The sequence below is a fragment of the Rhinoderma darwinii genome, chromosome 1 (genome assembly GCF_050947455.1).
Source record: "Rhinoderma darwinii isolate aRhiDar2 chromosome 1, aRhiDar2.hap1, whole genome shotgun sequence".
NCBI lineage: Eukaryota > Metazoa > Chordata > Amphibia > Anura > Rhinodermatidae > Rhinoderma > Rhinoderma darwinii.
This window is the reverse complement of record NC_134687.1, coordinates 225,012,786-225,034,380: the sequence shown is the minus strand read 5'-3', so window position 1 is coordinate 225,034,380 and position 21,595 is coordinate 225,012,786. Positions and strand designations below refer to the sequence as shown.

At 39.0% G+C, this 21,595-nt stretch overlaps 1 protein-coding gene across 3 annotated transcripts in view; it reads left to right on the top strand.

Annotated features, from left to right (window-relative positions):
- The window catches only part of EPHA5 (EPH receptor A5), a 350,419-nt gene that overhangs the window by 318,458 nt on the left and 10,366 nt on the right, over positions 1–21,595 (top strand). For 2 of the 3 annotated variants that reach the window (XM_075861931.1, XM_075861921.1), the window contains exons 14-16: positions 9,199–9,348; positions 15,516–15,709; positions 20,070–20,225. In XM_075861931.1, the coding sequence (XP_075718046.1) occupies positions 9,199–9,348; positions 15,516–15,709; positions 20,070–20,225 (500 nt within the window). The remainder of the gene's footprint in view (positions 1–9,198; positions 9,349–15,515; positions 15,710–20,069; positions 20,226–21,595) is intronic. The other variant, XM_075861939.1, reaches the window with a different exon arrangement.

The window sequence follows — 21,595 nt, the reverse complement described above, 5'->3', positions numbered from 1 at the left end:
TTATATTGCCATATTGCCCAAAGAGGTTTCCCTATAAACCAATATGCACTTAATTAAATGCTATATATATATATATATATATATATATATATATATATATATATATATATATATATATATATATATATAAAAACCAGAGCCACTCTCTAATATACTTTAATTAAAGAACTGTGCTATTTCTAAGTTGCAAATTTACCTCTGCCCCATGTGCCTATTCAAGGAAGTGGCTTATCAATCAAACTTTCGTCCTGTCACCGATGTCCCTAACTTGGCCGATTCTGCGCTGTTCAGTTCTCTTCTTGTCTGAGCAGCGCTTTCATGTAATGTACAAATGCTTAGGCTCCTTTCACACTACCGTTATCGTACGTTTAGGACTCTTCCGTCAGAGGAAGAGGTGAACGAGAGTCCAAATGGAAATCATCGCTTCCGTTAGAATTACCATTGATTTCAATGGTAATTCTTTTGTTTCAGATGCTGTCCGTTTTTTTTTCACTGAAGCAAAAGTGCTGCAGACTGCTCTTTTGCTTCCGTCAAAAAAATGGAAACCTCGCAAACGGAAAGAATCTGAAACAAAAGAATTACCATTGAAATCAAAGGGAATTCTGACGGAAGCGATGCATTCTCGTTCATCTCTTCCTCCAACGGTAGTGTGAATTTAGCCTGACTGCAGTTCTATTACTGTTCTCCTGGGATGAGCTCTCTGTTACTGCACATTCTTGGCTGGGTCCAAAGACTTCTATCGGCTTTGTTAACTTTATAGAAAGTAATAGATAGCCGAGATTGCGCAGTCATCAGGGTATGTTCACATGCTTAGCAAAAAGCGTGTGAAAATACGGAGCTGTTTTCAAGTGAAAACAGCTCCTGATTTTCACACGTTTTTTTTAATTAAATTTCGTGTTTTTCGAGGCGTTTTTTACTGTAGTTTTTGGAGCTGTATTTCTATAGTCAATGAAAAACGGCTCCAAAAACGGCTCAAGAAGTGACATGCACTTCTTTTTCATGGGCGTTTTTTTACGCGGCTGTTTTTCAAAATGGTCGGAACAGAACACCGTTTTTCCTATTAAAATGAATGGGCAGATGTTTGTAGGCATTCTGCTTCTGATATTAAGGCCGCTTTTTGGCCGTTTATGGACTGAAAAACGGCCGAAAATAAGCCGTGTGAACATGCCCTAAGAGAAAAGTAAAGGTAACAATTCCAATCTAATAGCAATAAAAAAAAGCCTTCTAAGTGCCAACAGAGAAGGCATTTGAAGCATTTATTTAACATCATACTGGCATTGACCACTCAACAACTAACAGTCTGTCTTTCTCTGCACATGAATGGAGCACAGACCGTGCTGTCTGCATTACAGGTACAGAGCCTTATGTGGTGAGTACCTGCCTGGGCTGATGCTGTTATTCACTAGTTGGCACTGAACACTGACCAACTAGCAGGCACTCACCACCTGTGCTGTATTTCCCTGCACATGAACGGAGCACAGACCATGTTCTCTGCATTACATGTGCAGAGCCTTGAGTGGTGAGTTCCTGCCTGGAAACACTCCCTTGCAAGCATCAGCCCTCCACACCAACACACTATGTGCACATTAGTAGTGCACATGTTAAATCCCCACTCATCTAACAAAATAACCACATAGCAACAAAATTGGGGCAAATAAATTTGTGGAGCTAGCCACTCTTCCAAATACCATATAGCTCAGTTGGGTGAACCCAACCAATTGCAGCCTTTCACCCATTGGGCCGAGAGAAAACATCTGCCCACCACCCTCGCATTGACTAGGAGCCAGCGGTGCAAGAACATAGAACCCAGGTTGCATTAACAGAATACAGTGTTAGACAGGAGGTGCAATGCAGACAATATCAGAACGGAAACCAGACAGACAGAGGGTAAAGAGCAAACAGTGAAACACAAGCAGGAGAAACTGTAAGTCCAAATCAGAAAGAAGAATACCAGGAGTTGCAGAGGTCAAAACCAGCCGATAGCAGAATATCCAAATTCGAGGTCCAGTTCCAATAATCCAAATAGTCAGGTGATACAGGGAGTAGCCAGTAGCTTGATCAGATACTTGCATACACAAAGAAAATCACAAGCAACAATGAAAGAAATGTCCAGACTTAAATACTCCACCCTAGAATCTGATAGAAGGAAGTCAGAGAAATTAGATGGCTCTGCAACTCAAACCAGAATCACCCAGAAGCTAGGCTAGTAGTCATGACAATCTTAACCCCTTCCCGCTGTGACCACTTTTGACCTTCCTGACAGAGCCTCATTTTTCAAATCTGACATAATGTGGTAATAACTTTGGAATGCTTTTAGCTATCTAAGCGATTCTGAGATTGTTTTCTTGTGACACATTGGACTTTATGTTACTGGCAAAATTTGCTCGATACATTCAGTATTTAATTGTGAAAAACACCAAAATTTAGCCAAAAATGGCAAAACTTAGCATTTTCTAAATGTAAATGTATCTGCTTGTAAGACAGGCACTTATACCACACCAAATTTTTGCTAATTAACATCCCCCATATGTCTACTTTAGATTGGCATCGTTTTTTGAACATCCTTTTATTTTTCTAAGATGTTATAAGGCTTAGAACTTTAGCAGCAATTTCTCACATTTTCAAGAAAATGTCAAAAGGCTATTTTTTCACGGACCAGTTCAGTTGTGAAGTGGCTTTTAGGGCCTTATATATTATAAACCCCCAATAAGTCACCCCATTTTAAAAATGTTACCCCTCAAAGTATTCAAAACAGCATTTAGAAAGTTTCTTAACCCTTCAGACGCTTCACAGGAATTAAAGCAAAGTAGAGGTGAAATTTACAAATTAAATTTTTTTTTGTTGCAGAAATTGATTTTTCATCCATTTTTTTTGTAACACAGAAGGTTTTACCAGAAAAATGCAACGTAATATTTTTTTGCCCATTTTCCAGCAGTTTTTAGAAATATCCCACTTGTGGTCCTAGTGTGCTAATGGACTGAAGCACAGACCTCAGAAGCAAATATATTTTAGGCACTATGTCAGGATTGATGGGCTCTTGCGTTGCCAAAACAGTGGAAATATCCCAAAATTGAGCTCATTTGGGAAACTAGACCCCTCAAGGAAATTATCTTTTGTAAAGCAATTTCTCCCTAGTAAGACAATACCCCACATGTGGTCCTAAACGGCTGTTGGACACACAGCAGGGCTTAGAAGGAAAAGAGCGCCATTTGGCTTTTGGTGCTCAAATTTAGCACGAATGGATTGCGGAGGCTATGTCGCATTTGCAAAGCCCCTGAGGGGACAAAACAGAGAAAATGCCCAAAAAGTGATTCCATTTAGGAAACTACACCCCTTGAGGAATTCATCTGCGGGTGTAGTGAGTATTTTGACCCCACAGGTGTTACATAGAATTTATTAGAATTGGGCGGGAAAAAAACCCAATCCTTTTTCTTCAATAAGACGTTGATTTAGCTCAAAATGTTTCATTTTCTCAACAAATAAAGGAAAAAAATAAACCCAACATTTGTAAAGCAACTTCTCTGGAGTACGGAAATACTCCATATGTGGTCATAAACTACTGTTTGGGCACACAGCAAGAATTACAAGAATTAGAAGAGAAGTAGCTCCATTTATCTTTTGGAGTACAGATTTTGCTGGATTGATTTCTTGGCACCATGTCGCTTTTGCTAAGCCCCTAAGGTACCAGTACAGTGGAAACCATTAACAAAACTACTCCCCTTGAAGAATTTTAGCATTTTGACCCCACAGGTGTTTCATAGATTTTATTAGAATTGGCCAGTGAAAATAAAAAAAAATCCTTTTTCTTTAATAAGATGTAACTTTAGCTCAAAATTTTTCATTTTCTCCACAAATAAAGGAAAAAAAGAACCACAACATTTGTAAAACAATTGCTCCCGAATACGGCAATACCCCATTTGTGGTCATAAACTGCTGTTCGGGCACATGGCAGGTCTCAGAAGAGAAGGAGCGGCATTTGGCTTTTTGAGTACAGATTTTGCTGGATTGGTTTCTTGTCACTATGTCGCATTTGCAAAGCCCCTGTGGGACCAAAACACTGGAAACCCCCCAGAAGTGACCCCATTTTGGAAACTATACCCCTCAAGGTATTCACCTATAGGTGTAGTGAGCATGTTAACATCGCAGGTGTTTTTCAGAAATTAATGTGCACTCGATGTTGCATAATGAAAATTGGATTTTTTTCCATAGATTTGCCAATATGTGGTGCCCAGCTTGTACCACCATAACAAGACAGCTCTCTAATTATTAGGCTGTGTTTCCTAGTTTTAGAAACACCCTACTTGTGGCCCTAATCTTTAGCCTGGACATTCGACCAGGCTCAGAATTGAAAGAGTACCATGCGAAGTTGAGACCTATTTTGGCGACTTACACAGTATTTGTTCACAATTGCAGAGGCTCTGATGTGAAATATTAAAATAAACCCCTGAGAAGTGACTCGATTTTGGAAAGTACTGCCCTCAAGGCATTTATTAAAGGGTGTAGTGAGCATTTTCACCCCCAAATCTTTTCCATAAATGATTGCGCTGCAGATGGTTCAAAGTAAAAATTTACATTTTTCCCAAGATATGCCATTTCAGTGGCAAATATGTTGTGCCCAGCTTGTGCCACTGGAGACACACACCCCAAAAATTGTTAAAAAGGTTCTCCCAGGTATGGCAATGCCATATATGTGGAAGTAAACTGCTGCCTGGGCACACTGCAGGGTTCAGAAGGGAGGGAGCGCCATTTGGCTTTTGGAGCGTGGATTTTGCTTGGCAGTAGTTTTGTTTACTGTTTTTCTGGTATTTCAGTTTATAATGTGGCGGCACATGTAAGCCGGGCAGAGTACATCAGGGGCATAGTCAGGTGGTATAATAATGGGGTTAAAATAATAAAATAATCCATAAATGTGTATTACGCTGTGAAGCAATCCTTTCTGCACAGGCCGGTGTCGCACTGATAAATGGTGTCCTTTTTTATCCCCTTTTGTTACACACTTTGCACCTTTGCAGCTTGGGGAATTTTACTGGGAAAGTGTTGTCCTGGTATTATACGGGCGCCCTTGCTTCCAGCAGATGTGTTTGGGCCCTACCCTTCCTGCTTCCCTAATTTTAGTGCCTTGATAAATCGCCTCTTGAAACAGAAGAAATGTTCCCCTTGAGCCTGCACAACTGCATTAACTAATTTTATTTTTTCATAGAGCTGTAGATATTATTGGTACCATTTTGGGGTACTAGCAACTTTTTGATCACTTTTTATCCTATTTTTTGAGAGGCAAGGTGACCAAAAACCAGCAACTGGCATATTTATTTAGTTTTTTTTATACAGCGTTCATCATGCGTTATAAATTACATGTTAACTTTACTCTGCGGGTCAGTATGATTCCGGGGATGCCAAATGTATGTTTTACAACTTTTTGCACAATAAAATTACTTTTGTAAAAAGAATGTATTATTTCTGTTGCCATGTTGTGAGAACCATAACGTTTACATTTTTTCATCGAAGGAGCTGTATGAGGGCTTGTTTTTTGCGAGACAAGCTATAGTTTTTATAGGTACCATTTTTGGATACATGCGACTTTTAGATCACTTTAATTAAAATTTTTGTGGGGGCAAAGTGACGAAAAAACTGAAATTCTGGCATTGTTTTTTACGCTTTATTTTACGCCGTTCACCGCGTGGAATAAATAACATAATATTTTTATAGTTCAGGCTGTTACGGGCATGGCGATGCCAAATATGTATGGTTTATTTATTTTTTCAATAATAAAAGGACTTAAGGGAAAAAGGGCGATTGTGCTTTATTTTATTACTTGAAACTTATATTATAGTTTTTACAACTTTTTTCACTTTTTTTTACACTTTTTTTTACACTTTTCTTTAGTCCCACTACGTATATAGTGCAATGTACTAGATCTGTCAGTCATTCACTGACAGAAAGCCGATTAGGCTTCGCCTCTGGGCGGGGCCTAATTGGCTTCCGTAATGGGAGAGCAGGAGGCCATTTTTAGGCCTCCTGTTGCCCTAGCAGCAGTCGGCAGCTCTGAGATTGCAGGGCAGAGCTACCAGTCTGCTGCTAACCACTAAGATGCATCAATCACTTTCGATCGCTACATCTAAGGGGTTAATGGCCGGGATCGGAGCTAGCCCCGGTTCCTGCCGTTACAGGTGAATGTCAGCTGTAACATACAGCTGACATCCCCCGCTGAGGACGCCGGCTCATCTTGCCGACAGCTACGGAATCCTTTTAGGCCCAGCCTCCGGGCGGGGGCCCAGAAGGTTTACCTACTAGGCAGACTGGGAGGCCACTATTAGGCCTCCGGTTGCCTTTGCAGCCACCGGCACCCCGGTGATTTCATTGCTGGTGTGCCGATGAGCTGCAAACTCTTTAAATGCAGTGTTTGCTTTTGACCGCTGCATTTAAGGGGTTAATGGTGGGGATCGAAGCTTACTACGGTCCCCGTCTTTACAGCAGGGTGTCAGCTGTAAGATACAGCTGACATCCGAGGATGATGGCACCAACTCAGCTTCTGAGTCAAGATCCTTCTGCCCAAACCAAAAAACTCAGTTCCCAACTAACAACCTCCTAACCGCCCTATCATACTCTGCCTAACTGGTCCCCACATAAACTGAATTTGTATCTACCAACAAATCCATATATTTCAACATATTCAGGCATTGCTCTGGTTTCTTTTCCGCTACCACACTACTGAACACCAAAAACCCTTTACCCAATCCAAAATAGATAGCCTCTGCTTCCTTTTACTCCACCTTCGTCCTTTGCTGCTATAGCTTCCCTTGACAAGTCAAAAACATTCACATATTTTCCCTCTTCATTACTACTTTCTGCTGCAGTTTGGAATATATTGGCAACAATGCACATACATATGTATGCGGCCCTCCCACCACCAATACTTTTCCCACTAATTCTCCTCTATGCGTAATGCTTGCACCAAACTCAGCCCCCAATACCCTATTCCTAGGATTCTTTTTTATCTATTTCAGATATTTTTTAAACATTTCACCCTCTGAGCCCCCTAACTCTACATCAGGTATGTCATCATCAAACAAACCAGAATTAGAATCAAACCAGCTTCTGCTGCGTTGCCACCACCGCCATTGTCTCTTTACCTGGACTATTCCCTCCTGGCTTGTTGATGCTCTGTTTGTGCCTGACTCCTGTACTCTTCCAGTGCTTCCAGCCTGATTCCTAGAATCACAAACATTTGGCCAGTATCAGTTGTCAAGCTTATTTGATTTCCCCTACCTCGTCCTGGCTCATGCTCAAAATACCAGTGTAGATTGTGCTCATCCTGCCACCAAAAAAGTACCCCACAACACCTTGGCTGAAATACCCTTACTTATCAAGGCTATTCCCACATGACGGAGGGGTGAAATTATCTTCCCAGTGCGACATTCACCCATATAAATCTGTTGATTTGGGCCCCGCCATGGCCCAGCGGGGCAAATTATAGTAGACCCTGTCCAAAAATAATTACCTTGCTGCATCCATTGGTGGTGTACAGTGCCTGAGAGTAATGAAAACATGCCCAGACATTGTGATCCCACGAATTCTATTACTAATGTGAAAAATCTTTATTCTGGCTGAAATAATTGTGATATCTGACTGGCTCCCACACCAGGGCTCGCAAGGTTGCAATCTTGTAAGAGTTGTGTTCTCTGTGCATATAGGCTAAGACAAATTCCATAATAAATTTCCCATTCAAAGTATAAAATTAATCCTTCGTGCTACTTTACAACTATTGACTATTTTATGAAACAGTGCTTTAAACATTCCCTGCAATGAAAACAGTCATTTTGATATCGTATTGGCTGCAAAGCTATGTATTAACTAGAACATCTAATGTACATATTCATTACAGAAAACATGAAAGAAGAGGACCTCATAGCTCTAACATGATACAAGTGGTACATTAAATAGGGTGGTGTTTGCTATGCACCTGTGGAATTGTATTTTCAAAATTAGATCGCTTAAATCAAGATTAGCTTTAGGCGTAGGTTTAGTTTAATAAGTGCATTTTTTAAGATATATTCCTTTACTTACTGATCCCCTTTTACAGCCTTTCTAATTCAGAGCTGCATTCATGATTCTGCTAGTTGATATTTGACGTAGGTAACAAGCTTGTCATTGGGCAACACCTTTAAGAGTTTAGCAGCACTCCTAAAAGGAATTGTTTTGTACTGCATAGCATTATGGGAGAGTTGTTTTTTTCCAGATTACTGTAAAGACTGCAATTTCCAATATGTGGATTACCAAAGTAAACTCTGTGCAGATATTAAGCCAGCAGAGATATTTCATTTTAGCAGCTCACAGAATTGTTAGTACAGCTGTGGAGGAGAACTGGCTTTGGGCAAATCAGTTTAAGCATCTTTAATTCATTTGTGGAGTTTTATCAATATTGTTATAAAATACATCATTTTATGGGGCACAAAAATTTAGCAAATTGTGCCAAATGGATCAAAATGGTGCACGCAGAATTATACATTTGGCACAATCCAAAAAGCATGTTAGACACTTTTCATATTCTTTTCCCAATGTGCTTCAATCCATATGCATAATCCTATAATTATAATATGAACTATGTTGTTTCAGAAATTCTCTTATGTGGTCACAGTTCTTTTAACCTGTGGGTCAAGGTTGACTACTTTTCAATGCAACAAAGGAAATTTCGATACACCAGACCTTGTGTATTTTATTATTTGGCCTAGAATTGAGCCAGTACACTTGACACATTGCACATTTGCAGCCAGTATCAGGATTCCAGAGGTCAGATTTGATCTTCACATTCAGGATATGTATTGCACTTGACATTCAAGACCACACGCTCTTTCTTCCCTGGTACTATTGTACTGTTTATTACTTTCATGCAGGACTGTAATAACTGTTCAGGAAGGAAGATTACAACACTGCTCTTGAATTATCTGTAAATGGAGTTCAATTCATTGTTTTGAAATATATCATGTGACTCATGACTTTTATTTTTCTCCAGAGACAAAATCATTACCAGTTGTTGGAAGTGAACATTTTATTTTCGGTATTACACTGTCTGAGCATCGGTGATATGTGTGTTCGTGGTTGTGAGGCTTGTTCCACCTTATTTGCTTCATCACATTTATCACGTCTTGAACAGAAAGGGCATTCACATTAGCACTTAACCATATGATATGATGTTCACAGGGAGGAAAAATACCAATTCGATGGACTGCCCCCGAAGCCATTGCTTTCCGTAAGTTCACCTCTGCAAGTGATGTGTGGAGCTATGGAATTGTCATGTGGGAAGTCATGTCTTATGGAGAGAGACCCTACTGGGAAATGACAAACCAAGATGTAAGTACTAACACAAGTAATCTTTAGTTTCTTTGTTTTTGGTTTAATATGTCACTTCACTTTACCGTGATGAAAAGCCGCTTAACAATAAAAAGAAAGTGGTTGCTGGTCCAAAAGGTTGCCATAGACATGCAGGTTATTCAGCAGATCTGATCCATGATGAGCAGAGTGAGTCACAACTGATATGTCTATGTTGACCACAGGATTGTATCTAACTTCTGGAACTCTATGCTGTTGGTCATTATTCTTGGTTGCTAGTATACAGCGTTCAGTTGAGTAGTCAAAACTTTGTGGGTGAATTTCCTAACTTTTGTACGCCAGTTTTCTGTAGAAAAGTCGCAAACCGCACAAAAGTCGCAATTTGCTGGAAAAAAAAATCTACTTTTGTGGCGCTTCCCCTACGTACGCCACTTAAAAAGTAGACAAAGCTTAGTGTAAGAGTGCAAGGCCACCCTCGTCCCAAAAAATTGACTATATTTAACGCCAAAAAGTGGTGGAAATTATAGCGCAGATCTATGCCAGCTCATAGCTGGAATATATTTGACTCTCTGGTGCACAAACAGCCAGAGATGCACCTAATTTATTAATAAATTAAGTGTATCTTACTCCAGCGATCTGTATATTAATATTGGAATATGAAACGCCAGTCTTAACAAATCTTTCTCAACTTAAACATGCACTCTATGTAAAAATTCATGTGATTGAAGCTAACCAGAAATATATTTATGACAAACAATAGTGACATTGGCCTTTAAATTAGTCATTGTTTCAATGAGGCCACTAACAAAGACATTGTGATCATGTGTGTGTGGTTATATAAATGTAATTTTATGAAGCCATAAATTACTCGAAACATTTTCATGTCGCAAAGATATACAATACCGAGCATTGTTCTCACCGTCATGTCAACGTGACACCTTACAGTTATATATATACGAATGTTACATGTTGACATGTTTTACATATAAGTATTAGACTTTGTTCACACTTGCATCATGGCATCTATGACAGCTATGTCATATGTCGCATTCATTTTCGTATGTATACCAACGCAAATCCTGACGGAAAGTTGTAACTAGACCATTCCGTCCTCCATAAAACAATTAAAGATTGGTACCTATATATGTTATAAAACAAACACAACACACAACACATACACACACATTTGTTGTAATGACTAAACATATGATTATGAACAATAGCTGGGTTAAGAGCTGGTGCAGAACATCCCATAATCTTATTTTATTGCAGGCTATTACATGGCACATCAATCAGGACAACACTTTATTATATGCCTTGTGATCTCAGAATGAAAAATCAAACTGCAATTAAAAATGCCGAAACGTGTTCCTAACTATAATTAGCTTATCTGGAGAAGGAATATACCTTTATGCTTCAATGGTAGCCAAAGTGATCACCTAATCAGAAGCTGAAACTGATTGCAAATGCATTTCGGAATCAACTGAGAAAACTGCTCATGCAATGCACAATTCCCAGAAACCGCAGTGATAATGCTTTATGTTTTCCTCTCATTCTCCATGGAATGGAGTAAAATCACTATTCGTGATGTTTGGCAACTGTACAATATAAGATTTAGTTGCTGTATTGATTGCTAAAAGAATTGCTATATTCACTACCCTGTAGCAATAGGATTATTCATGCTGACTTCTCAATGATCACCCGGACTTTTTGGTTTTTTACAATGATTAGTGTATACATGGAGGTTACACATGTCAAAACAGCAACGTATCTTGCGCTAGTTAACATATGCTCTTGATTTTCATTTATATAGCCTACATGTACTTTCCTGTGAAACACAGAATCCTGTTGCTGCTCTTTCATTTATTATCATGAGTTCATAGTACCTTTCGGAAAATAAAAGGGGCTGTATAAGATAAGGAAAAAAGGGTTTGCTTTTTATGTTGAAACAGCGCCTCTCTTGTCCATGGATTGTGTCTGGTATTGCAGCTATGCTCCATTTTCTCTACTACATCCCTGAAATTATTTCAGATGAGATATCTGTAAAAAACAAAGATCATTACTGTTAGGCTCTGTTCACATATCATTTTTGCCATAAGTTGGAGGAGGTATACGGCAGGAATATTTCCCGATGTGAAGCTCTACCGGAAGATACTGACGTATGCCACTATATAGGTATATACTTGTTAGTAGAGGAAGGATTAGTATCTAAAACTTAGCTTTCAATATAACCCATATAAAATGGAATATCAATATAGTATTGTTTATACTGTTGTATTATTGAACATACACATCAATATCTATCCACAGAGATGAATACAGGGTTATAGTTCCTTGAATTTACAGCAGGGTAGGCTTGGATCATATGAACTTGCACAATGGCATTCTGTCTGTCCCTTAAGCCTCACTCTCAAACCTCAAAGTTGACAACACACCGGGCACTCGTTCTGAAAAGATAGACCCTGTGGTCTCTGGAACCTATCCCCTAATATTGTAATTGTTTTCCTAACTGAAGTTCCAGCTCCAAGGGGGTAACTGGGACAGGGACCTGTTACAGGTTGAAAGTCGATTGATTCATAGAATGAGATCAGTGGCCCCAGAAGGCTTGAATGAAAATGTAAACTATGCCTGCTTCCTCTGATATGCAAACCATTCCCATGAATACAACCATTATAGTAATGATTCACGATGGCTCAAGAGAGGGATATGGTGTGAGGATGGAGATATATATATGTCTTTTTGATGGTGCAATCATACTCCCATAGTGGAATATGTACCTTGCCATCTCTATATTTACTATGGGGAATTGTTCACCCAGAATATGCAAAAACAATAATAATTTGAAAACCATGTTTTAATAATGGATCTAGTGTCCTATTTTGGCAATTTAGGACATTACAGCAATGTATGGCTAGAACAATGGAACCCTTCGAATATGCCCTAATGAGCACAATGATTAATGTGTACGCACACTATGAAATAAGGAAGCATTTAGCCAATAGGGATAAAGCTGAAGAAATACCTGTATAAACACCGATAATCCGGCCCACTGTGGAGCGAGTGAGGAGGCGATGTCAATGTGAGACTGATGACGTATCTGTGCTCGCGACTGATTGGATGTCCGACGACCGAGCACCCGGAAGAGGCGGAGTTACATATAAAAGGAGCGTGTTTAGAAGCACTCGCTGCCACTGCCATATGATCTGCTACACTGCTATGCTCAATATCTCCCTGACGAACCAGTATGTAACTGGGCAAACGTGTAGGAGCTGGAGCTTCAGTTAGGGAAACTATCACAATATTAGGGATAGGTTCCAGAGACAACAGGGTCGTTCTTTTCAGAACGAGTGCCCGGTGTGTTGTCAACAGAGAGGGCTGAGAGTGAGGCTTCAGGGACAGACAGAATGCCATTGTGCAAGCTCATATGATCCAAGCCTACCCTGCTGTACATTCAAGGAACTATAACCCTGTATTCATCACTGTGAATATATATTGATGTGTATGTCCAATAATACAACAGTATAATTAATACTATATTGATATTCCATTTTATATGGGTTATATTAAAGAGGCTCTGTCACCAGATTTTGCAACCCCTATCTGCTATTGCAGCAGATAGGCGCTGCAATGTAGATTACAGTAACGTTTTTATTTTTAAAAAACGAGCATTTTTGGCCAAGTTATGACCATTTTTGTATTTATGCAAATGAGGCTTGCAAAAGTACAACTGGGCGTGTTTAAAAGTAAAAGTACAACTGGGCGTGTATTATGTGCGTACATCGGGCGTTTTTACTTCTTTTACTAGCTTCTGGCAGTGCACAGACACACAGCCTGCTCTCGAGAGATCATGCTGTGACGTCACTCACAGGTCCTGCATCGTGTCGGAAGAGCGAGGACACATCGGCACCAGAGGCTTCAGTTGATTCTGCAGCAGCATCGGCGTTAGCAGGTAAGTCGATGTAGCTACTTACCTGCAAACGCTGACGCTGCTGCAGAATCAACTGTAGCCTCTGGTGCCGATGTGTCCTCGCTCGTCTGACACGATGCAGGACCTGTGAGTGACGTCACAGCATGATCTGCCAGAACCTGGGCGTTCTGAAGAGAAGTGGATGATACTTCTCGTCAGAACGCCCAGCTAGTAAAAGAAGTAAAAACGCCCCGATGTACGCACATAATACACGCCCAGTTGTACTTTTACTTTTAAACACGCCCAGTTGTACTTTTGCAAGCCTCATTTGCATAAATACAAAAATGGTCATAACTTGGCCAAAAATGCTCGTTTTTTAAAAATAAAAACGTTACTGTAATCTACATTGCAGCGCCGATCTGCTGCAATAGCAGATAGGGGTTGCAAAATCTGGTGACAGAGCCTCTTTAAAAGCTAAGTTTTAGATACTAATCCTTCCTCTACTAACAAGTTTCAAATTTGGAAGGTCTAACAGGAACCAGCCCGTCGGTCATTAACTGGGAACTATCAATACTATATAGGTTTATAGTGGCAAACATAGGGTCACATTGTGAAAAAATTTATATAAAGCACTGTATGCTTTTTTACTGTATACTGTATATATAGGAAAGCACAGCAGACTAAGTTTTTATATATATATAGTGGGGAAGAAAGATGTATGCCAATGCCTGGTAGATGCATAAAGGACACTGTATTGGCATCCATCCTGTAAGTGCAGCCCTATGGATACGTTTGGCGTATGCGTGGTGAGCTTTCACAATGCATACGTGAATGTGGTGCAAAAACAATATGTGAACACAGCCTAATTTAAAGCTGTGTGAAAAATGCGATGAAAAAAATATTTCTAACGCTTTATAAAAGCTCATTGATACGAAACATTAGCACAGTGTCTCAGTGGTTACTATGGTTGCCTGGCAGCAGCGGTATTCTAAGATTGAAGCTGTTCAGGGGTAAAATCTAAATGGAAATTATATATCCAAATATTAGCATGTGTTTCCTTTACCACATGTACAGACAAGGTTTATCGATGATATAAGGAATTAAATTTGTAAATGATATCTGTGGCAGATGCTAATTCGCATGTTTTTGAGCCAAATATGTTTTTTTCGCGGATTATAGAGGCTCCATTTAAGTCACGGGAGAAAATCCACGGCATCCGGAAAGTAAAATAAGCATGCTGTGGATATTGTTTTCAATCAGGCGGACAAAGCTCTGTGCAGATTTTTTTCTTGAGCATGCGAGTGGGATTTCAAAAACCCTATTTACTTGCATTGAAATTGGATTGTGTGCGGATTTCATGCAGATTTAGGCGCGGAATCCACGACTAAATCCTCATAAATTTCTCAATGTGTAAACATGGCCTAATAACTGTCTTATCCTCACATAGAAAATTACAGCTTACTGCTGGATGTAAAGCTGACTTCAGCTTAAGTAGATTCAGGTCTTAAAGGGCCAGAAATTTTATCACTAAATTAAAGAGGAGTTTTTTTTTCATTTTCATAATTATATATATTTGAAAAAGTCTTTATATTTTGGTCTCTTATTACTTCATAAGGTTTCCCAGAAGGTGTTACATCCTCTTTAAGCTTTGAAACGTGTCCATTAGGTTATTTCATGTCTTGACAATAAGACAGATTTTAGCTAACCTTGGCTGTGTAGTTTTGCAAAAGCTTTGTTGCCCCTTTCTTAAGAAAAGTGACCAAGCAACAAAACAAAAATTCCAATATCCCTAAGTAAATAAAACATAAATATGAAAATGTGGCTATTCCTGTAACTTCTGATTTACTAGTATATGGCCTACCAAAGAATTCACGGTGGCTACCCTCTAGGTGTTATCAACTATACTTACATTCATAGCAGCATCTTATCTGCTCTCTCCATTCACAAAATACAGGCCCCATTAACGGCGACTATATTCTACTGAATGCCCTGGCAGGGCACATGGGCGAAATGTATAATCCCTAATGAAGTAATTCCTGTAAAAAAATATGTACTTGAGAATTGCTGTTAATGCGGTTGCCTAATAAAAATCATTAAAGTGGCTCCAAACTGATGCCTCCCCTTAAGCAAGGACTCAAAAAAGAAGCAAATATTTAAACAATGCATTTGAGCTCATTTACAGAAGCTGTAAATAAACAATAGTAATCCCAAATTTGGCTGAAATAGTTCATATGTTCTTTGAAATGTGAACAACTACAACAAATCAATTTGTCTTTGTTAGGTAATTAAAGCTGTTGAGGAAGGTTACCGGTTGCCAAGTCCCATGGATTGCCCGGCTGCTCTTTATCAGCTCATGTTGGATTGCTGGCAGAAAGACCGGAACAGCAGGCCCAAGTTTGAAGAGATTGTCAGTATGTTGGACAAGTTGATCCGTAACCCAAGCAGCTTGAAGACACTTGTTAATTCATCCAACAGGTAAAGATATATTCTCAGAACTCACTTGATGGAATAAATTGCCAATATATATATATATATATATATATTTATATATATATATATATGCACACACACGCACGCACGCACGCACGCACACACACACACACACACACACACACACCTTATGGGCAAAAGTATTGGGACACATACAGAAGCTCTTATGACATCCCATTCTAAATCCATAGACATTAATATGGAGTTGGTCTCCCCTTTGCAGCTAAAAAAACAAAACTCCACTCTTCTGGGGACGCTCTATACAAGATTTTGTAGTGTGTTTGTAGCATGCTGCTGCTCAGCTATGGAAACCCATCCACATAGTTTATGTGCTGATGTTAATGCCAGATAAGGTTTGGATCTCTGCAGTTATTTAGTCAACAGAGCGTTGGCAACTTTTATGCACTATGCGCCCCAGCACTCGGCAACCCGCTCTGTATTTTTACGTGGTCTGCCACTTTGTCTATGTTTCCTAAACGCTTCCACTATGCAATAATACCACTCACAATTGATTGTGAAATATCTAGACGATAAGAAAAGTAACGATCTGACCTGATGCAACATTGGCATCCTATTACAGTACCACACTAGAATTTAGTCAGCTCTTTAGAATGGTCCATTCTCTCACAAATCTCTGTAAGGGCAAGCTGCATGGCTAGGAGCTTGATCTTATACACCTGTGGCAATGGGACTTACTGAAACACCTGAATTCAATGATTAAGAGGTGTGTCCCAATACTTTTGTCTATATCGTGTGTATATATATATACACACACACACACACAAGTATTTTAGTAGTTGTATTATTATAAGAATTTGTAAATAAATAGTTAATAGTAGTATTGTGTAACCATGAAAAGTTTATTCATCCCACTTCCTGTCACAATGAAGCTTACGATCTAAATTGTTTTCTATCTATCTATCTATCTATCTATCTATCTATCTATCTATCTATCTATCTATCTATCTATCTATCTATCTATCTATCTATCTATCTATCTATCTATCTATCTATCTATGCATTTCTGTCTATCTATCTATCTATCTATCTATCTATCTATCTATCTATCTATCTATCTATCTATCTATCTATCTATCTATCTATCTATCTATCTATCTATCTATCTATCTATCTATCTATCTATCTATCTATCTATCTATCTATCTATCTATCTATCTATCTGTCTATCTCATATCTATCTATTTCGTATTGTAACGTCTATGGCTGAGGGCCGTCGTTCAGACTTACCCTCTGACGGCCCTGGCCATGGACATCTGTGTTCTCAGCGACATCTTCCTCCGGGTTCTAAGACTGTTTCCCGCAGGGCGCCCGTGCCCGCGTGTGCACGGCCTTAACCCCTTAATGACCAGCCTACTTTAAACCTTAATGACCAAGCCATTTTTTACGTTTTTCCATCGTCGCATTCCAAGAGCTATAACCTTTTTATTTTTGTGTTGACATAGCTGTATAAGGTCTTGTTTTTTGCAGGACAAGTTGTATTTTTTGATAGCACCATTTTGAGGCACATATTATTTATTGATTAACTTTTATTAACTTTTTTTTGGGGGGGAATAGAAAAAAACCTGAAATTTCGCCACTTTTTTTTGCATCTTAAATCTATGCCATTTACCGTGTTATATAAATAACACAATAACTTTATTCAGTGGGTTGTTACGATTGCAACGATAGCAAATTTGTATAGTTTTTGTATGTTTTACTACTTTTACACAGTAAAAACGCTTTTCTTTCAAAATTATTTGTTTTTGTGTCTCCATATTTGAAAAGCCATAAGTTTTTTATTGTTCCGCCGATGCAGTTGTATGAGGGCTTTTTTTTTGCGGGAAGACTTGCCGTTTTTATTTGTACCATTTTGGAGTAGATGCGACTTTTTGATCACTTTTTATCACACTTTTTTCAAGTCAGGATTCACAGAAAACAGCAATTTTTCCATAGTTTTTTATTTAATTTTTTACAGCGTTCACCATGCGGGTTAAATAATGTAATAGATTTATAGTCGGGGTCATTACTGATGCGGCGATACCAAATATTCGTAACTTTTTTACTTTATTTTGGTTTATTAATAGTAAAGCATTTTGTATGGGGAAAAAGTGGGTTTTTCATTTTTTTCACATTTTTTTTTAATTAACTTTATTAAACTTTTTTTCAACTTTTTTACTAGTCCCATTAGGGGACTTTAATATGTGATTCTCCGATCGCTATTATAATACACTGCAATACTTTTGTATTGCAGTGTATTACTGCTTGTCCGCTTAAAATGGACAGGCATCTGCTATGTCATGCCTCCGGCAGGCATTCGCTCCAGGCAGACCTGGGGGCCTTTATTAGGCCCCCGGCTGCCATTGGAGACACAGACACTCGGCGATCTTATCGCTGGGTGTCGGTGGGAGAGAGAGGAATCTCCCTCCCTCTCTCCAAAACCACTCAGATGCGGTGCACGCTATTCAGCACTGCATCTGAGGGGTTAAACGGGTGAGATCGATACTTATATCGGTCTCACACAGCAGAGCAGGGACGCCCACAGCTACCTCTGGCAGCTGAGAGCAGGGAGATTTGACGGCTCCCTGCTCTGTTTACTTTATCCTGATGCAGTGCCGTAAAAAGGCATATGCATCAGAATAAAGCCTGTTAGTGGCCGCCGTTAAAAGGCGTATTGGCGGTCACTAACGGGTTAAAGGTCCAGTACGCGTCCAACTGTCATTAGTTAATAATTAGCCCAGAATACTGCTGGACTATAAAAAGCACTCTGCCCACTTGATCCTTGCCTGAGCGTTGTTGTATGCCTAAAGTTTGTCTTGTAAATGGTCTCCTAGTGTTTTCCAGTTCCCAGTGTTAGCCGTTCCTGCTGCCTGTACCCTGTATCCCGTGCTACCGTGCGTCTGTGCCATCTACAGTGAAACTCAAGTCGTGTCTTCCGCTGCATCTACTGTTTCATCTACAGTGAAAGTCAAGTTGTGTCACCTCTACTGTCTACATTGCCTCTGATACCCTTTCTGGACTATAGACATTGTTTTGTACCTAGTTGGCCAGCTAATATCCCGCTACGCGGTACGGCCCAGTGGGTCCACGCCCCGCGTTGTGACACATTATCTATCTATCTATCTATCTATCTATCTATCTATCTATCTATCTTTCTATATCTCTATTATCTATCTATCTCATATCTATCTATCTCATACCTATGTATTTGTTCACCCATCTTGATTTTAACTATTAAGAAGGTAATTAAGGTGATTTTAACACTATAGATATTTGTAACATATTGACTACATACATGAGGGACCAACTTTGGAACTCTCACAAATCCTGAGAACAGGGTGCCTTGCTCTATTTACGTGGCAAAGAAGTGGCTTGCTGGAGAGTGACTACGTGTTCTCAGCCAACTGGTACTGGGCAGCGTATTCTCAAGATCTGTGTGGGTTCTATTAGTTGGACATCCAACTATAAGACATCCATTGCTATCCAATTGATATGCCATAGCTGTCTATAGTTGAAAAACCTCTTTAACCCACCGTATGTTTCTGAATTGTGGGAGGAAGGTAGTACGCCTAGAGGAAACCTTGGTAATAGGGGACCACATGTTATTTTATAAAAACAATAGCTGGCCTTCATTCTAAAAAAATATGGCATGAAATTTTAATTTTCTTTGGAGCAATGCTATTCTCCAAAGGTAATTACAAAGTAATATATCAATTATAGGTATATGGTCAATTTAATAATATCCTCAATAATATATTAACCCCTACACTACAGTCCATAGGTTAGATATGGCCATAAAAGAACTTAGGTGGAAGTTGCCCCATTTGCACAAACCAGGAGATATCATTGCTTTCTGAAACAAGTCATAAATAAACACATAACTCATTTGCAACTTACAGCAGCACTGCTCAGCAATATAAATAGGAGGACTTGATGAGACGGGACCAGTAATAAGATAATAATGATAGCTTTGGCTGACACTCAAGGTCACATCTAGAAATTGAATTACATTAATTATGAAAAATTGCGCTGCTACCTGTAAATTACTAGGAAGATACAAATATCTGCTGACTGAAACCTCATTTATTTCATGCAAATTACAGGTACAGCTTCTTTAAAATAGATTAAATAGCTACTTATTTTAAGCTACTCGGCTTTAAAGCAAACTATAGTGAGTAAAGTGATAAAACTTCCTAAACCATCTTCTCATGCCTTATAAATGATGACTCATGGAAGACATTTAGCATGAAGTTTGCGTTGGATACATACAACTTTTAAACTACAGTTTATGGAGGGTTAGTATAGTTTTATTGTATGTTTTTCTACTTATTATATATATGCATTGCAGGGTATCAAATTTACTGGTTGAACAAAATACAGTTGGAAGTGCTGCATACAGATCAGTAAATGAGTGGCTAGAGGCCATAAAGATGGGAAGGTATGCTGATACGTTTGTGGAGAATGGATACACTTCAATGGATGCAGTAACCCAAATGACTTTGGAGTAAGTAACAAGGTGTTCCAATGTGGACATTTTTTTATTCCTGGCATTAGCTTGCCTAAGTCCACTTAAAACTTCATGCTGAATATTTTTCATCTAGAAGGGTAAGAACTACCATGGGCACTGATCTGTGTTAGGTCTGTTCCCAGACGCCATTCCACACTATTCTAGGACCCATCCCTGAAGCTGTCAGTGGAAGATTACTTTCTCCTTCACTAGTAATTTTTAATTTCCAACTAGTCAATTGGGTGAGCATCTCACATTTGGTGATACCACCGCAAAAAAATGCCAACTCTAACTCAAACTAGTAAAGCAACAACATCACAAATCAATAGTCAATATGGAATTTCAAACTTCTCATTTCCCCTTAAATATATAAATGACACTACATTTAGGCACCATGGGGGGGGGGTTAAGAATTACGCAGTGAATGAGTAGTGTGGCGTTACAAAGCTTAAAATTATGGAGCACACCATATGTATGGAATCATTTGCAAGTTCTTGCCATTATTTTATGTCGCCACTTTAAAAAGTGGGTGGGGCCACTGCCAGATCAATTTACTGTGATTTACGCAAGAGCCTAGCGTAAATTATAGCGGAAATCTAAGCCGGTTCAAAGCTGGCATAGATTTCCCTTCTGGCGCATGGATAGCAGAAGATGTGACAAATTTATTAAGAGGCGTTCATTTCTTAATGAACGAGTCACATCTTACTCCCGCGGGTTTCATACAACGACTGTCATATAAACACCAGTCTTAGTAAATCTGCCCCCATGTTTTCACCAAACTACAGCAACTAGCCATTCACTTGTATTGAAAATGTCAGACTGTAAACAAGAAAAGACTGCTCATTGGTTAGTATGGTTCATTGCAAATATTATCTCAATACAGATTGATACAATTCCTTCCCCAGTCCATTGGTCAACTTGATAAAGTCCTTTATTTTTAGTACCTGAAATATTTACTGTCATTTCTTCTCAAATCAGTTTATAGGCTTTCTATCAACATCATTGCTTTTTATTTGTACTCATAAATTAACTTTATGGCTTAGCTAATCAGATAAAATGTAATGAGACTGTTAACTTAGTTATATTTGCAGAATGCAATTCAGATTAACATAATAATTAGATTGACAATTTCAATTTCAGAAATCACATACAATATTCAGGATATCGCTAATACCTGGGTTTAGTTGTGGATTTTCACACAGATTTACGGCATATTGCTTGGATATGTGCAGTTGGTTCTGATTACTGGGACCCCATGTTCTTGGGAATGGTACCGCCAGGCACCATTTTTGTCAGAATCATGTGTGACTGGACCGCCACCACCTCATATATTTAAAGCATACCTAATAAATATCTCCAGTTATATA